The sequence below is a fragment of the Myotis yumanensis genome, unplaced genomic scaffold (assembly GCF_028538775.1).
Source record: "Myotis yumanensis isolate MYYU_CA2020_CCGP unplaced genomic scaffold, mMyoYum1.0.hap1 SCAF_4, whole genome shotgun sequence".
In the NCBI taxonomy this organism is placed as follows: Eukaryota; Metazoa; Chordata; class Mammalia; order Chiroptera; family Vespertilionidae; genus Myotis; species Myotis yumanensis.
Genome location: NW_027223755.1, coordinates 37,429,487 through 37,448,422, shown reverse-complemented (window position 1 = coordinate 37,448,422; position 18,936 = coordinate 37,429,487). Strand labels below are relative to the sequence as shown.

Sequence of the window (18,936 nt, the reverse complement as noted above, 5' to 3'; positions counted from 1 at the left end):
TGGTTTCGGCCTGATCCTGCTTAACGCGGGAGCTGCCCCCTGGTGGTCAGTGCCCTCCCACATGGGGAGCGCAGCTCAGCTAGAAGCTGGGCTCATGGCTGGTGAGCGCAGTGGCAGTGGCTGGAGCCTCTCCTGCCTCTGTGGCACTTAGACATCCCCCAAGGACTCCCGGACTACAAGAGGGCGCAGGCTGGGCTGAGGGACCTCCCCTCCCCACCCCGTGCATAAATTTCGTGCACCAGGCCTCTGTCTAGTAAACTCATAAACATACAGATGTGAACATCCATGCACATATGCATACATATATATTTTTTAAAAATGAGTTCATACTAATACTTCCAATCCTAGTATATTCCCACAGGATTCTTCCTTGCCTTCCTCTAGTCCATATTTGTATCTCCTTTCCATACTGAAAACTCTGGCTCCCAAAAAGGATGATGTTTTGATGTATTGGGCAGTCTCAGCATTGTAGGTTACCTAATTTTCTGTTCTGCCCATTAAGTGCCAGTAATGCCTGGCTGTCATTCTAACAGTAAAAAAAAAAAAAAGACCCCCATATATTCTAAAATGCCCTCTAGGGCTAATAATACTCCTTTTTGAAACCACTGTTGTAGTGATGAAACTTGACATGGACTCAATTATATTGCAAAGCTTTTTCTGATGTACTATATGTGAATTAAAAGAAAAGGACTATGGGAGTACAGAGAAGAGAATGAAGAATTTAAGGAAAGCTATTGCTAACACTTTCTGAGGTATGAGGGGAAGATTAGTAAATGAGTCTACTATATTTGGCACCTAGGTATGGGGTATAGTCAGCTGTCTGTTATTCTGAGACAAATCTAGGGAAACGTTTTCATGGATTCCTGAATAAGTAAAAACTTTTTTGCCAAAAAATAAACAAAGTAATCTGCAACAAATAAGTATATGGGGGTAATTGTCTCCTTGTCTGTTAAGATAGTATACTTGGGAACGCAGTACCAGCTACCATTTACTGAATACCACCTAGCCTAGAATACCCTTTGTACATCCTGAATCCTACCCAGTCAGGATAGAATTTCCCTCACCCTATCTTCTTACAGCACTTGGTTAAGCAGCGTGATGTGGTGAAGAGCCTGCGTTTGGGAGACAGACATCTAGGTGTGACCCCCAGCTCTTCCAGCTTTCCAAAACTGTCACTTCACCTCGGTTCCTGTCCTTGTAAATTAGGGAGGATGGTAATGGCTGCCCCAGCTAAGACCCTGACATGCAGCAGGTGCTCCAGAAATCTGTGGAATGAACAGGTCTCTAGGCCCCTTGATTTTACCTCTGTATAAAAGGTGGGAGATTCTGAAACTCAAATGGCCTGGAGACAGTATGTTTTTCTTTACTGTTTAATAGAATGTGATTAGAACAAGCTTTCGCGTCTATGTGCTATTACTACATGCTTTCCCTAACTCGTATTTGAGTGTTTGGGTTAGTACTTGGCCCTGAGAAGTGAGGGCACGCTGTGGTCAGGCAGGGCGGGTGATTGATGATTGCGGCGGCGGCCCGGGAAGATCGGGCGGTAGGTGGCAGTGCGGGCTCTTCGGAGACGCCGCGCAGCCTGTGGACCTTTTCTGTGGCCCACAGCCTCTCCGGAAGCCTCCGTGCGCGCGTGTGGGAGGCCTGCCCTCCAGCATGTGGAGTGCTGTGATTGGGCGCGGGGATCTGGTGCGGACTCGCTGATTGGGGGAGCGAGGAGGACCACATACTCCGCGAGTCCCCATTGGAGGACGTGGGGAGGAGTGGAGTGGGGGGAGAGGGAAGAGGTGTGGGTCTGGGTCTGTGTCTGTGATCTGTGTTAAATGATTTCGTCTTCCAGCCGAATACTGTGCAGGAGACGTTCTGGGTTCCCCCGGAAAGGCATGCAGCTATGGTGCCTCCGTCTTCAGTCCCATTCGTGGTTTCTGATAGTCTGGAGGGAGAGCTGTGGAGATCTGCGCAGCTCGCAGTATGAGGGCTGTTTATTACCGTGGAGGTGTTGATTCACACCAGCTCTGTTTAGTGTAGTGTACCTGCCCTGCTGTCTCGGGGGCAAGCAGGCCATCATACAGTGCAGGTCCTCGGATAAAAATCGGAAGACAATCTCTGTTCACTGCCAGCTGTGTGCCGGGTTCTGTGCAAGGCATTTCATAGGCATCCTCCCATTTAATGCTCACAGCCCGCTAAGGCAGCTGCTGTTATTCGCCGTCAGAGATGAAGAAACAGGCCGTATTATGACCTTGCTTAGAGCCATACAGTATTCTGTTGCCTTTCCGCTCTTAGTGATTGCTGTAGTGCCTGCAGTTGTACCGAGTCTTCCCTTGCATTGAAGCACTGAATTTCTTGACTTTTTAAAAAATAATTTTTTATTGCAGTGTAATAAAAGTGCACAAATCATAATGTATAGATTGATGAGTTATCACAAAGTGAACAAACCTGTGTAGGATGGAATATTCCTACCACTCCAGAAGCCCTTATTGCCGCTCCCATTCTCTACAAAAGTAACCATTATCCTGACTTCTGACACAGGTTAATTTTTTTAATGGCAAATCTAAAATATACAAAAGTATAGTGGTAGAAGGAATTCCCTTTATCCATCATCTGACTTCAACAGTTATCAGCCACGGCCGATCTTTACTTCATCTCTGCTTCTCATTCCCCCATCCTGGTACTTTGGATTATTTTGAGACACATTTCAGGTAGTATTTCAGCCATAAATATTTTATTGTATACCTCTAATAGACAAGGTTATTTTTAATACCCATTATCACACCTAAAATATTAATAATTGTTTAAATATGAAATATCCAGTAAATGTACACATTTCCCTGATATTCTTATAAGTTTTTTTTAGAGGTTTGCTTTAATCCAGATGCACATAAGGTCTGTACAATGCAATTGGTTATGTTCCCCTCCCTTCTCTTGCTTCTTTTAAAGTCTTTTTTTAATAGAAACAAACAAAAGTAGAAAGAATAGTATAATCATCCCTGTGTACTGTCCCCCAGCTTCAGCAGTTATCAATTCCCTGCCAGTCTTGTTTCGTCAATCCTCTACCCCATCACCAGATTACTTTTTATCAAATCCTTGTTATCAGATAATTTTATATGTATTTTGATATGTACTCTAAAAGATAAGGATTTTTTTAAAATAGCTATAACGCTACTCATATCTAAAAATGAATAATTCCTTAACATCATTATATATTCCATCAATGCTCACATTTCCCCAAATATCTTCTAAATTTATTTTTAATTTACAGTTTGTTGAAATGGAATCCGGATAAGGTCCATATTTATAATGTGTTGAGAGGTCTCTTAAATATCTTTTAATCTGTAGGTTTCTCTCTTTCTTGTAATTTATTTGTTGAAGAAAATAGACTTTTTGTCCTATGGAGTTTCCTGCATTCTGAATTTGCTGTTTTTTATCCTTTTGGTGGTTTTATTTTATTTACTTACCTCTACCTTCTATATGCCCTATACAACTGACAATTAGAAAAGGAAGCTTGACTAGGATCTTTCTGTTTTTATTTTTCTTTTGGCATGAATACTTCATAAGAAGTGGAGTTTACTTTGTCAGGAGACACAGCATTTGATTGTCCCTCTGTGATGTTAAAGGCCATTCGTGATCAATGCTTAGGTCCATTATTTCATTAGGAGCTTCAAAATGTTGCTATTTTAGCTTTATCATTTCTTCCTCACTTATTACCCAGAAAACTTTTGTAAAAGAATTTCATTTCAGCAAAAGTTTAGTTATTCTGAGAAAAAGTGTGTATGGAGAAGACAAATTTCAATAATGAGCTGACCCCTTACCATCCTTCAAAGATGATCAGTGAGGTATTGTTGTTCATTATGAATTCATGGATTTAAGCATTTCAGACATTTTAATCAATTGCAGTTGATATATATTTTAAATATATTTTTATTGATTTCAGAGAGGAAGGGAGAGGGAGAGAGAGATAGAAACATCATTGATGAAAGAGAATCATTGGTAGGCTGCCTCCTGCATGGGGATCTAGCCCGCAATCCAGGCATGTGCCCTGACTGGGAATCGAACCGTGACTTCTTGATTCATAGGTAGATGCTCAACCACTGAGCCACACCAGCCATCTGCAATTGATATTTTATGGAAAGGGCCTTAATTCTCCAACTAGGGCCTACAGAACCTTAGGAGTTCTTGGACTTTCCAACTCAAGTCAGACGATTTCAGTTTTAGACTGTTTCTGTACTGGGCTTTCTTTTGGTTAAACACTGAATTAAAGCATTGCCTCTAAATTCCTCTATTAACTGTGCAGATCTCTTGGGAAGGTACAGGGTGACAGTTATTAGCTTTAGCCAGTTAGCAGCTTTTGAATTACAGACTAGGACCCACAGTGAATTGGATATGAGAGAAAACCATTTTCAGGAACTGGATATAGTTCAGGTAGGACAGGCATGATGGGGAAGCTCTCTAAGTTCTATGAGATGAAGTTTGCTTGGGTCACCCTGCTAGAAACAAGGGCCCAGGGTAAACTGAATTGGATTCCTGAGCCCTACTAACTTAAATATTTTATTTCTGATTTTCGAGTTTATAAGTAATCATAAAGTAAGCCACCTTTTTTATGTTTTTTTTATGAATTAATTTATTTTAGGAACTCCCTTTCCAAATCCGAAGTGAATTATACCACTGACACATTTGCATTCAGTTCAAAACTGAGCACTGTGGTAATCTCTTACTGACATTTCTTCCATTAGCTGAGCTTTAGTTTTGCTATTTCATTTCAGCTGTGGAGACCTTTGGCTTATTGCAGTAAGTTTTCAAATCCTGCTCTTGAAGCCTGATGGAGATTTTGTGAAGCCTGCTTTCTTAACTTTGTCAGTTCCATATTTGCATCTCTGTGACATCTATTCATTTACCAAGTTCTGTATTTACCCTCTGCTGGCTGGGCTGTTCTAGAGGTGGCCTGATTTGTGTGCATCCTCCTCTTTCAGTCTCATTTTCACACACACACATCCCAAACGTTATTGTCTAATATTAAAGTTTTATCCTTTAAAACACACGTAAGACATTATTATTTTGCATAGTCAATTTTCCCTCAGATTGAAACAGTTTTATTTACTTACCATTCTAGCATCTCAAGTCTTCTTTAGAGGATCATTTTCTATCTTCTAAAATAATACAACTTCTAAGAAGTTCCTTTTGTAAGTGTTTGTTGCTAATGAATTATCTCAGTTTTTGTTTCTCTAAAAACATCTTATTTTTATCTTAATTTTAAAAGATAAAATTACTAGATTTGTGAATCTCTGTTGAGAGTATTTACACCTAGCATATTATTCTGCCTTCTGTTGTTCCTACTAAGAAAATACACATTGGTGTAGTTGTTTTTCCTTTGTAAATAACTTATCTTTTTCTTCTGGCTACTTTTAAAATCCCCTTATTCTTCAGTTTTTCTATAACGTATTATGGTGTGGGTGGAATTTTACTTAATTGATTTGAGATTTTTATATGTTTCTTGGATCTGAAAACAGTTCTTTTATCAGTTCTAAAATTTATTTAGCTATTATCTGATCATGTATTACCTCTCCCTATTTTCTTTATTTAACTTCTTTTAGAAATTCAATTAAATGTAGTTTAAGCCTTATTTTATTTCCTATTTCTCTTTTATACTTTTCATCTTTACCTATCTTTGTGCATTTTATGTAATTTCTTTTAGATCTTTCAGTTCACTAATTCTTACCTCACCTGTGTCTAATCTGCTCTAATTTACTCATCAAGTTGCAGGGTGGTGTTTTTTTTTTACACCTTTGTTGAGGTATTCTTTACACCAGGGGTCCTCAAACTTCGGCCCTCGGGCCACATGCAAATACAAATATTGTATTTGTTCCCGTTTTGTTTTTTTACTTCAAAATAAGATATGTGCAGTGTGCATAGGAATTTGTTCATAGTTTTTTTTTTTAAACTATAGTCTGGCCCTCCAACGGTCTGAGGGACAGTGAACTGGCCCCCTGTTTAAAAAGTTTGAGGACCCCTGCTTTACACAAATAAACTGCACATACTTAAAGTGTACAATTTGTTAAGTTTTGACATATGTGCATTTGTATATGTTGATGAACTCATCACCACAATCTAAATAATGAGCATTGTGTTCCCCTACCCACCACCACCAAGTTTTCTCTATACCAGGGGTGGGCAAACTTTTTGACTCGAGGGCCACAATGGGTTCTTAAACTGGACCGGAGGGCCGGTACAAAAGCATGGATGGAGTGTTTGTGTGAACTAATATAAATTCAAAGTAAACATCATTACATAAAAGGGTACAGTCTTTTTTTTTCTTTAGTTTTATTCATTTCAAACGGGCCGTATCCGGCCTGCGGGCCGTAGTTTGCCCACGGCTGCTCTATACCTTTGCAATCCTTCTTTCCTGCCTCTTCTGCCTACCTTCCTAAATTCCCAGGTAACCACTGATATGCTCTCTGTCATTACAGATTAGTTTGCATTTTCTAGAATTTTATGCAATAAAACCAACTCTTTAGACCACTTTAAACGAAGTTCTCAGGTTGGTATATCTTGTATAGCATAAGAATGCGAATTAGGGCCTCAGGGGTGTGAGGGCAGACTAGTTTAGAATCCTCAGGTACAGCATCCCTGCTGTTTATCTTTGCATGGCACATTATTTTCTAATTAATTCACCTTTTCACTGCAAGTGTAGCCCTAGCTGGTCCTGGCTTTACCTGGGGCTCTCTGAGCCAGTTTGTTGTCTTATAACGGCCTTGATTATATCCTCTGCCTCCCATAAGCCGTTAAAACCAAAGCTGTGTCACTGGGAACCTGCAGATCCTCTCAGGTGACTGCTACCATCAGTGCTCCCTTAAACACTCAAGGTTTGTGCTCCCATCTTGCCTGTGGCCTCTGACAATTACATCTACCTTCTTGAAAGCTCAGTCATATATATTTTAATAACAGCTTTATTGAGATGTGTTCACATACCATAAAGAAAAACCCTTTAACATGTACAGTATTGTACAACCAAGCTCAGTCATATTTGAAAATTTTTCAAAATATTTTGTTTTTATAGTAGGAGGAATATTTTAAGGGACATTTAGTCCACCTTATTCCAGAAACAAAATTTAGTTTAATATATTCTTCAAGCTTAGGAGGAGCAACCAAGACTTATTTTGTATTCTCCACCCGCCCCGCGCCCCCCCCCCCCCCATGGTAATTTTCAAATATAACCCACTTTAGTCCCAAGAAGCTGCATCACAATCTCCTGGGGCTTTGTTTAAAAAATTGGATTCCTCTGATGTCACCTCAAACCTACAGAATTAGAATTACCCTCTAGGTGTGAGGTTAGGAATCTGAAGTTTTAAAGCCCCTCAGATGATTCATGTCCTCAACCGGGTTTATGAACCAGTACATGCCTATATTTGGAGTAGTGTAGGGTCCTCAATGTGTATGTACTCAGATCATCAAGGGTATTGTTTTCTTCAAACAAGAAAGCTATTTTAATACTAGTTTACATGTCATTTTCTGGGCATACTTCCACATTATCTGTACAGTTTTGTTAAATGAAGTATTTTTCAGATCCATTTTCCATATAGTCTTTGTTATGTATTTCCTGAGACTGAGTGACAAGCAAGAAAGCATCTTTTTTAGCACATCCCTTTCAACAAAATCTGAGCATCTGCTGGCCCCTCAGTGACACATGAAGTGTGATTTTGGCTATTGAAGCCCATAGTCCAGAAGCCTGTGGTGCTGGCCCTCTGCAGGCCGCAGCTGCCCAGCTTTCCTGGCCATCCCTGCTCTGTGCAGTTTTCTGCCTCATTCATCACGCCAGCACTGTCATAGGAGGTGATTGGTCACACATTATATTTAGCAGCAAACCTCTCTCTGACTTGCAGTATGCAAATGTTATTCATCAGATGCTGGGCCAGCAGCTGTTGCCCTTTTGGAGGCCCCAGCCCTGATTTCACTTGGCTGAAGATGTCTGAATGTGAAGGATTAGAATAGAATCTTGAGTTACCACACTACAGAAGCCAACCTAATCCAATGTTCAGTTCTACCTTGTGCGCTCTGTGAAACCCACGAGGAAATGGAGGCCATTGTAATTAGGCCAGTAGATCCTGATCCTGCTTTTTTAAAGTTTAAATTTGAGGTAATTGGTTATAATGCCTGTCATCTCAACACAAGGGCCTCTATTGTGAAGGGATTATAAAGATTTGGTATCATGGGAGTGTTGTTTAATATCATTCTGTGAGCAGGTAGATTTAACAATATTAGTTTGCCTTAGTGTGAAGAGGTTTTAGGGATATCCTTATGTATGTGTGTAGGGGGGTCTCTATACCATTCTTGAGTCACCTGGTGTCGATCCTTTCAAGACAGTTGTGAGAAAAGCTAATTACTTTTACATCATATTAGGTTTAGGGGATTTGCAAAGTTGCTTTCCCAGCAGCTATTGAATCATTGAGACCATTACCTACAGGAAAGAACAGAGGAAAAATTGGTTAAATGCACTGCACTAGGTCTTCAACAAATACTTGTCAGTTGTTTATCTCTGTCTCCTTATTACTTGATACTGATTTCTTCCACTAGGGAGTAAAAAAAAAAAGATCAAAAATACCCTTGGAAATCCAGTTATTTTTTCTCCTTTCCTCCTTTCCATTCTTTTCTCCCTCCTTCCCTCTGTCACTCCCTTCCTTTTACCCATTTCTTTAGGTATTTATTGAGTACCTTTTATGGAAATGTTCTAGAGACTAAGAATTTGTCATGAGTTAAAGCCTTGCCTTCATGGATTTTACTTATAAATGTAAAAAAGAGGAAAAATAAATAGATAAAAACACAGACCAGCTATGTAGGCATTTGCAAGTCATAGGAAATATTTTGGATTTTATTCTAAGTGTGATAGAATGCTGTTGGTTGAGGGAAGAGAATGACAGTATGTGATTTATCTTTTAAAAGGCTGTGTAGAGATTAATTTGTAAGTGTGGAGGTTAAGGTGAGTAGTCGGGAGGTGGGAGATATTGGTGGCTTAGCAGTGGTAGTGGTAAGAAATATATCCTATCTAATAATAGACAAACATGGTAATTAACTGTATCTCCGACACGCTTCCCATTGGCTAATCAAGGCGATATGCAAATTAACTGCCAACCAAGATGGCGGCTGGCAGCCAGGCAGCTGAAACGAACAGGAGGCTTGCTTGCTCCAGTGATGGAGGAAGCCAAGGTTCCCCGCCTGCCGCTGCCGGCCTCTGAGCTGCAGTCTAAGAAACAATGTTGCAATTATAGAAGCTAAACAAACCCCAGAAACCTGCTTTCAGCCAGCCGGGCCTCAGAGCTGGAGCTGCAACTGTGTTTCAATTATAGAAGCCAAACAAACCCAGATACCTGCTTTCAGCAGCCGAGGTCTCAGAGCTGGAGCCGAGCCTCAGAGCTAAAGCCGGCTCTCAGTTCCAGTTCCAGTGACAGCCATAGAAGGTAAATAAATCCCAGAATAAAAAAAGAAAAGAAAAAAAGGAGAGGTTGGGAGCTTCAGTCACCCCCCAGCCTGAAAACGGCTCTCAGCCCCTCACCCAAACTGGCCAGGCACCCCAGTGGGGACCCTCACACTGAAGAGGGTGTGACCAGCTGCAAACAGCCATCATCCCCTCATCCAGGCTGGCCAGGCACCCAAGCGGGACTCCCACCCTGATCCAGGACACCCTTTAGGGCAAACCAGCCGGCCTCCACCCGTGCACCAGGCCTCTATCCTATATAGTAAAAGAGTAATATGCAAACTGACCCTAACAGCAGAATGACTGGTCACTATGACACACACTGACCACCACGGGGCAGACGCTCAATGCAGGAGCTGCCCTCTGGTGGTCAGGGCGCTCTCACATGGGGAGCTCTGCTCAGCCACAAGCCAGGCTGATGGCTGCCAGTACAGCGGTGGTGGTGGGAGCCTCTCCTGCCTCCTCAGCAGCGCTAAGGATGTCCGACTGCAATTTAGGCCTGCTCCCCGCTGGCAAGCGGACATCCCCCCGAGGGCTGCCAGAGGGATGTCTGATTGCCACCTTAGGCCCAATCCCCCGGGGAGTGGGCCTAAGCCAGCAGGTGGTCATCCCCTGAGGGGTCTTAGACTGCGAGAGGGCACAGGCCGGGCTGAGGGCCCCCCCCCAGTGCACAAATTTTTGTGCACCGGGCCTCTAGTATATTGATATTTCAAAAATCTAGAGCCTATAAGAGTTGCTGACAGTTGGTTAAAACAGTGAGGTCAAGAATGACACCTAGATTTTTGGCCTAAGAAAGCCAGTGAATGTAGTGGTCATTTACTGAGATGGGAAAGACTTGGGGGAAAGCAGGTTTGGAGTGGAAGGCTGCAGAATAAAGAGGACATGTAATGTTTAGATACCTATTAGACACTCAAATGGAGATGTCACCTTTGCAGTTGGAAATACAAGTCTGGAGTTACAGGCAGGAATCAGGTAAACATACAAGTGTGGAGTCAGTAATCTGTAGATGATGATTAAGGCTGTCAGAGAGAGTGTGTGGTGAAGAGAAGAGTCTACTGTTTAGACATTTAGGAGTCAAGAAGAGGCAGAGTTCCTGCAAAGGAACCCAAGAGAGAGAGAGAAAAGAGTATTTTCATGAAGGTCAACTATATTAAATGCTCATGAGCTGTCAGGTAAGAAGATGAGAATGAAGAATTAACCACTGGGTTTAAGTATGTGGAGGTTGTCATTGGTGTTAGTGGAATGATGGAAACCAAAATCTGATTTGAGAGAGATCAAGTGAGAGTAGAATTAAGGAAGTAGTCACAGTTGTACCAGGTATGACTCTTTTCATTTATCTTGCTGCTGAGAGGAGCAGAGCAAACAAGTAGCAGGAAGGAGAGATGAGGGAGATGTGTGGATTTTTTTTGTTTGGTTGTTTAATAAAGTTTGCCCTTTGTAAAAAAAAAAGGGGGGGCGTGCAGAGTAAATAGGCACAGATGCTGATAGCCTGGTGACTTGATGGTAAGAGGATGAGGTTCTCTTTTGATTACTTCTGTTTTATACTCAGAAAAATAAGACCCATACTATATATATGAGAAGACATGAAATAATGAATTTGGAGATTTATGTTGCCTAGGATTTCAGATATTTTTAGACTCTGAAATAACAGTGTAATCTCAGGAATACCAAGTAGCCATGTGGATGTTCTACTAAAAGAAACTGGAATAGGAGTAATTCAGGCTGAAAATCATTAAATATAGCCAGGGTACCTTCTCTGATTTGTTCAGGGAATGTATAAAAGTTATTTGATAAATTCCAATTTAAAAAATTGTAATAGCTAATATATTTACCTGGTTCAAAATGCAAAAGGAATAAATGTAAACAGTGAAGAGTCTTCTTCCCTTGGCCCCTTACCATTTAATTCCTTTCACTGGAGTTTGTCAATAATAATACTTTCCTGTGCCTCCTTTCAGAGCAACTTTATTGATGCATTTTAAAAAAACTACATATATGCCATCATTTTAAAAATAACCCTACTGCAATTACATAAATCATTTTTTTTTATTTTGGAGGGAGGGGTAGAGGGAGGGAAGAGGAGGGAAGAGCGTGTCCTTTGTGTCTACATAAATCATTTTTAAATATTTCTAATATTTGTTATCCTCTTTAATTTCTAAGAATAGCAAGAAAGTGCATCTGTTTTAATCTTGATTTCATAACGATGGCAGCCATGAGGCAGGAGTTGTATCTGTTAGGTTTTCCATAAGAAATATGTATATTTAACAGGTTCCTTTTTCTTCTTTGTCTTCACAGCTGATCTGGCATCTTTAATGGATAAAACATACGAGAAAAAGTTGCCTGTCAGTTCTTTAACAATATCACGGGTAAGAAAACTGAAATATATATATTTTCAAAGAAGAAAGTAGAAGAACTCAAGAAAGGCTTTTTATATGGATGAGGCTGTGTAAATAAAGAAGATCTTTCATAGGAAAAATTTTTCAGAGTATGGTATGTTTTTGTGGTTACTAATAGATATTTTATGGTGAAGTAGCAAATTTCTTTGACTGAAATAAAAGCTAATAAATGTATCAGGCTCTGATGTTAGTGGTCATTGTTATGTATCTGATTTATTTTATTTTTCCAGGATATGGTATTCTATTGTATAATATCATGATTTTTTTTTTAGTTTATACACCCATCAGAGGAATAGTATTTACTTGTTAGTATTGGAAGTATTTTTGGTAGCTGAGAAAGTCTGTAAAAGAATGTTTATTAATGTCCATGTTAAACTGCTGCAGAGCAGTGGAGGAGAGAATAATATTAGGCTAGGAACCAGGAATAGTAATTGATAGTAACCATTACTGAACACTTTCTATGCCATCTATTGTACTAGTTTCTTCACATATATTATCTTATATATTAATTCTTACAGTGGCCATAAGAAAGAAGCATTATTATCTCCATTTTACATGCAAGACTCAAGTTGATAAATTTCTCAAGTTCACACAGGTCATAAGTGGAAAAATTGGGCTTCAAACCCAGTTCTCTGTAACACCAAAGTTCTTTTCCTTCAAATAATAACTGATTTTGTCTTTATCGTGAATTACCTTTGTGACATTGGGCAATTGGGCCCCTCTCATTTTCCTCATTTCCAATCTGAGGACAATAGTATTTTCCTTGCAGGGCTGATGTGATGCTAAAATGAGCTTTTAGTTGTGAAAGCTCTTTGTAGAAATTAATAGCACCATAAAATTCAAGGTTACTGTTAAATCTAGAAGAGGAAAAAGAAAGAAACTATCATTATTTTTAGTCTGGTTTCTTTCTTTTTGTCTCTTGATATTCTCCTTTTAGTAGGGGAAGAGTTTAACTAGGTCATAACAAATTTTATAGACTCATAATGTTCAGATTGAAGGGTAACAGAGAGGTCATTGGTTCATGAAGGATAAAATCTCTGTTGCCATAATACCTGGTATTTGTTTAGGCAGCACTGCAGAATTTTAAAAACTTTCGCATACATTTTCTTATTGGAGCTGCAGACCATTGGAAGCAGGTGCCTTCATTCTATTTATGCAGATGGAGCACCTGAGTTCCAGAGGGGCTGTGCCATCTGTTTATGCCATACAGCAAGCAGTCAGGAGAGCTAGCTCTCAACTGCAGTCCTGTGTTTGCACCAGTTTATCTGCCCCTTAATGAGATTCCTAAATCAAATCCGTAAGTCACAGGCATTTTGAGAAACTCTCCCCCTTCTTATTCTCCTCTCCCTCATTCTGAGGTTTTAATTATATTCACAACATGTCTTCTACTCCATCTCTTTTGCCTCTGAGTCTCTACTTTAGGGTAGAATCTATCCTTGGAATAGCTCTTTCTGTTTCCTTATTTAGTTTAGAATTAAGGAGCATACTCATAGATTTTTATGGTTCAGAAGGAGACTTTGTTGGTTGGCTGTTCCATAGCAGAACTTAAGTCAGAGTAAGAAAAATGGTTCCAAGATTGAGTTCTCTAAATTTAGATTTTCATCACTTGAGCATATTTTTTTAGCCATTAGAGTCTTTAACCTTTCAGATATGTGTTCCCATGTATTTGGTGCTCAGAACATAGAAAATATTAGAGTTTAAAGATAAAGGGGAATATCAATGACTAATTATAAATTAGTATAGTATAGTATAGTATAGTATAGTATAGTATAGTATAGTATAGTATAAAGAGGAGTGGTCTCTTGTTCTGAGCAAGGTTCATGTTTGATTTCCAGTTTTTCTGATCAAGGTAGTTCTATACAAAGAAAAAGAGAAGACATGGTGTATTTTTTTATTGCATTAGCACAGAGGGGTTTCAGTAAAATGAATGTTTTATCTTTTTTAAGGTCGGTATGTGAATTAAGCCCAATATATGGCATAATTTGTATTCATTCAAAGGTTTCTATTTTTGTCTTAGTTTGTGGACAACATTTCATCTCGAGAAGAGATAGATCATGCAGAATATTACCTTTACAAGTAAGTTTTCCATTTCATTGGGCTATATACTTTCCTATTTCACACCTCTTTTTGACACAAAAGGTGGTATGTATTATATATACTGTTCAACACCTTGCTGTTTATATTTCTGTTTTGGAGATCTTTTCCTATCAGTATATAAAGAACTTTTTCATTTTTTATATCTGTATGATATTCCATACTATGATTATATCATTTAAACCACTTCCCTATTGATGGATCTTTAGATTGAGCACTCTCTCTCTTTTTATATTATATATAATGTAAAAATAACCTTATACATATGCAATTTTGCACATAATTCTCATACGTGTTTACGTTTGTAATTTCAATAGCTGTTTCCAAATTGTTTCCTTTGGAGGTTTTATCAGTTTACATTCTCACCAGCAGTGTATGAAAGAGGCCTGTTTTACAACTTGGCCAATAGGAGTATTTTCACACTTTGGGATTTTTTTTCTTAATCTGAGAGATGAAAAATTATATATTTATCTCTTCTCTTTTATTATTCACTGCAAAATATACTCTATGCACTATTTGGCCTCTACTATTAATTAATACTATATTTAAAAAAAAATTTCTACATCACCACAGTTAACGTCATTCTTTTTCTTAGCAGTAAACAACTGCACTGTAAACTTTATACAGATATACTCACGCATGTGTACAAAGAAGCTTGTTCAGTGCAGCACCATCTATATCAGCAGAAGACCGCAGTGACCTAAAGCTCATTAAATAATTGGCCAAATAAATTATGACTTATCCTTATAGTTGATGTTCCACCTATCAAATATCTGTCAGAATGGTACCTTACAACTAACTTTTTATACTGTTTTCTTGTTGTGGTTTCAAAAATCTGATTTATGATTTGTTCTAATTCCTGGGTTTCAAAAATAGCCTCAAGTTGAAATTTAAAGAGTTTCCAGTAAGTATTACATTAGAATTCCCACTTGATCTTATTTCGTTTTGATTAAGAAAGTTTCAGTTATTTTTATCTGGGTGCATTTTTAAAAGCTTTCATGAACATGTATTCAGCTTTCTTTTACTTGCTTTTAAAAATAGTAATGAGGCTTCTTTTTTTTCTTTCTGAATTGGGTGAATTCTGCCACCTTTTTGGTGTTTTCAGTTTAAATATAAATCTCATGTAGGTTAGATTCTACACTATAAAAACCTTTATTTTAAATCTAAGATTGCCTTTAACAATGTCCTGGTTTAAATTATAGGTCCTGAAATCATAATTGCAAGTGCCTTCCTACCCTTCATTAAGATAAATATAAATAGCCTGGCTGGCGTGGCTCAGTGATTGAGAGTCAACCTATGAAACAGTAGGTCACCAGTTTGATTCCTGGTCAGGGCACATGCCTGGGTTATGGGCTTGATCCCCAGTAGGGGATGTGCAGGAGGCAGCTGATCAGTGATTCTCTCTCATCATTGATGTTTCTCTCTCTCTATCCCTCTCCCCCTCTCCCTTCCTCTCCGAAATCAATAAAAATATATTTAAAAAGAAAAAAGATAAACATAAATGAATGCTGTGAGGACAGCAAGTTCTGTCTTCCTTTAGTGGTTCTTGGCCTGTGGGGCTCCTTTGATGTTATTTCTGCCTCTGGTGAAGGTGTATTGGGCTGGCGTCTGCCCAGTTCTCATCCTTTTGCTTTGCTTGTGACAAAATGTAGAAAGTAGTTTCAACTTCTAAATAGAAACAATCAGAAATCCATCCCATAGGACGCAGTGCCATAGTCTTAAAAGAAACATGCCTCACATTTTCTTCTCTCCCAAAGTATGTCTATAGCATATAACTGATTTCAATGATTCAACATTCAACAAGTATTTACTGAGCACGTCTTAGTGCAGTGATGGCGAACTTATGACACTCGTGCCAGAGGTGACACGTGAACTCATTTTTTTGGTTGATTTTTCTTTGTTAGATGGCATTTAAATATGTAAAATAAATATCAAAAATATAAGTCTTTGTTTTACTATGGTTGCAAATATCAAAAAATTTCTACATGTGACACGGCACCAGAGTTAAGTTAGGGTTTTTCAAAATGCTGACACGCCAAGCTCAAAAGGTTCGTCATCACTGTCTTAGTGGGTGCCCAGTCTCTGTCCAAAGTGCTGGACATACATACAGTGATGAATAAATGTGACCTTGTTCCTGTCCTCATACATTGAAGTTTAACTGAGAAATTTGTCCTACTTTTAAGATCTTCCATGATTACGTCTTCACATGATGCCCAGTTTTATGTGGTCTGGAGTACTACTAAAAGTTTCATAAAATCTCTATTTCCTCTTTTCATATAAGTCATACAGAAGACTTTTGTCTATCTTAAATCTGAGCCACTGTTTAATTTGTCATCCTATCCTTTGCTTAATTAAAACAATGTTCTATGACATCACTTTTTCATTTCTGTTCTTTCTCTTCCCTTCCATTACTAAGAAAATTCCCTCTCTTTTTTAAGCTTATTTTTTTAAGAAAGAAACATTTTTATGACTTCTTAAGATGACTGTTATATATGTATGAGACTAAGTGTAACTCTATAAAGTTGTATCCAAATGTAGATAAAGTTACAGTTATGAACTCTTGGGGTTTATCTCCATTGCTTGAAATTAGGAGTGTTAATCCTGAAGACACCAAGGGCCTGTAGTATTTCTAGCTGTTGGGTTTTCAGCATGAATCGTTGTGATGCCAACATCCATCCCTACACAGGATGACTTTTTACACCTCAGAGTCAACTTAAAATCACAGGTCCAGGGTGAGGAAATATAAAAGCACTTTCCTAATCCTACAACTAATAGCTTTTTGCTGATCTGCCTTAAGGATTTCTCATTCCTTAGGCAGTACCATCTTGAAGGGAAGGCCCACAGCAGGACTTTTGGCTGCTACCTCTATCATTAGCTCAACTCTTTCCCTGCCTCAGCCTGTAGAGATAGGCACTGCATGCAGAGTGTAACTGCTACATCATCTCACCTTCCAGTGATCAAATATCCACAATGGTTATGTAAAGAGCATTAGAGCCAAAGAGGTTTGGAAACCTCGAGGGATCCATGGAGAGCTGATTGAGCCTCTGCTATTATATATCAGGTGCACAGGTAAGCAGCTCCAAGTTTCAGCAATTCAGGATACTGCTGGCAGATGCCAGCTTATTATCCTGTCACCCCAAGACAGACGATCAGCCTTTGAATCTCCTGAAGTACACAGGTTTCAAAGTTTAGGGGCTTCAACATGTAAGAGTCCCAGAGATTTTCTAAGGAAAGTTAGAAAGGCCGCTCACTAGTCAGCAGGAGTGAGAATAAATATCTAATCATCCCTGTTTTGACTGTGCTGTTCTCTGGGGGATCCACAAATCTATGATCAACTTCTGTCCTGCCGCTTACAAATAAAGCATGGAAACAGACACCAAGAAAAGGGAAATTATCCTTTAAACAAAAGAATAATATGAACTAAAGATTATTAAGGCAGTTAATACCAGAAACTATACAGATTGATGATTTTAAAAAAAACACCTGATAATACTCTCAATCTAAAGGGAAAATAAACCAAGAGTAAAGATGGTTAAAAACAGTAAAAAGTCTAAATTAAAGTAAAATAAACAAAATGTAAAAGCTACAAAATAAAACAAAGCATGCTAAGAACTGTTGGGCTGTAACAAAATAAAGAAAACATGATTAAAATAAGAGAATAAAAATATAATAAATAAATAAAACAAGATAAGAAGGACCTGATCCAGGAACTTCATAAAATATGTATAGATATGACTAAGAGGGTGGGAAATAAACAAGGCATGTTTCTGCATAGATAAATAATAAAAAGTAAGGAAACTGAGGCAAGGGATTTCATGGAGACCAGAGTATAGAGCATGATAGAGCAGAAGAAAATCAAAATTAAGAGATAAGAGGAAATCCCATACATTTCTTGTTTGTTTTCTAAGAACCATGATTTTAGCTTTTTCTCTACAAAAATCCCCTTTTGGGATCTGTCAACTTGAAGTCCATGTTCAGAGCTACTAGTCAGTAGTTCAGAGCTCAGCACGTCCTAAGTCCATGTGTGCTGCCCACATGCGGGCCGGTGAGCCCTAAGGCAGGCTCTGTGTCTCCCTTTTCAGGAGATAAAACTGTATGTCATCAGTAAAATGTAGCATCAAGAAAAGCCATTATGTTTATGGTTATAACAAGCTTTAACAAATCCTGTAAGAGTATTTGATTATTGCACTAAGAGAATGCAAACTCAAGCCATAAAAATTCCTTCTTGTGGTATCCTTCTCTTCACCGAGAATGCTTGTAAATTACGTTTTTAAAGGCTTATTTATACTTTCAAATCATCTTGGGACTATGGCAGTTTAGAGATGCATGAAATTAAATGTGTTCCTCTTACTATCAGAGCATCAGTAATCAGGACCCATAATTTTATCTGCAATATAATGGCCATTCCTGAAGGATCAGTGATAGAAACAGATATAACATTCTATTTTAAGAATGTAACTTTTTTTTTTGAGTAACCTTTTGGTTTTTAGCTGAATTAATTGTCATGCAATAAGAAAAGATGGTTGCTGAGCTCCATGAGGTCTGTTTTTCTCAGAATACAGCTCTGTGTTGTCATGGAGAGTAGCATGCCACCCATTAATGAGAGGAAGTCAAGGTTGTGTTGCAGGATGTGTGCTGCCAGTACATTCATCTACACTATACTTGGGCCTCAGGCATCTTTCATCAGTTGCTTAACTGACCTGGCAGATATGAGGCATCCCTGGTTGGGGACGGATGGCAGGTCAGGAACAGCTGGGGTGAGGCAGATGGCAGCCTGCATGTCTCCAGGTCCTGGTTGGCAGCCAGCCTAAAAAGGAAGGACCAAAATAGCTTCATTTTTCAATAAGCAAAAACATTCTGATGCTTCCTTAGAAGGCGAGTGTACCACACCAGGCCTATGTTATAAGAACCCATGTCTGACTAGAAAGATAGGAAGAAGGGATTTATTAGGACGGAACAACATTCATGAGTTTAAGCAGTAGTAAT

At 38.8% G+C, this 18,936-nt stretch overlaps 1 protein-coding gene across 1 annotated transcript in view; it reads left to right on the top strand.

The window, feature by feature from the left end:
- MRPS27 (mitochondrial ribosomal protein S27) overlaps window positions 1-18,936 on the top strand; it is an 83,485-nt gene that overhangs the window by 7,301 nt on the left and 57,248 nt on the right. The window contains exons 3-4 of the mRNA XM_070412151.1: window positions 11,756-11,826; window positions 13,874-13,932. Coding sequence (XP_070268252.1) covers window positions 11,756-11,826; window positions 13,874-13,932 — 130 coding nt within the window. The remainder of the gene's footprint in view (window positions 1-11,755; window positions 11,827-13,873; window positions 13,933-18,936) is intronic.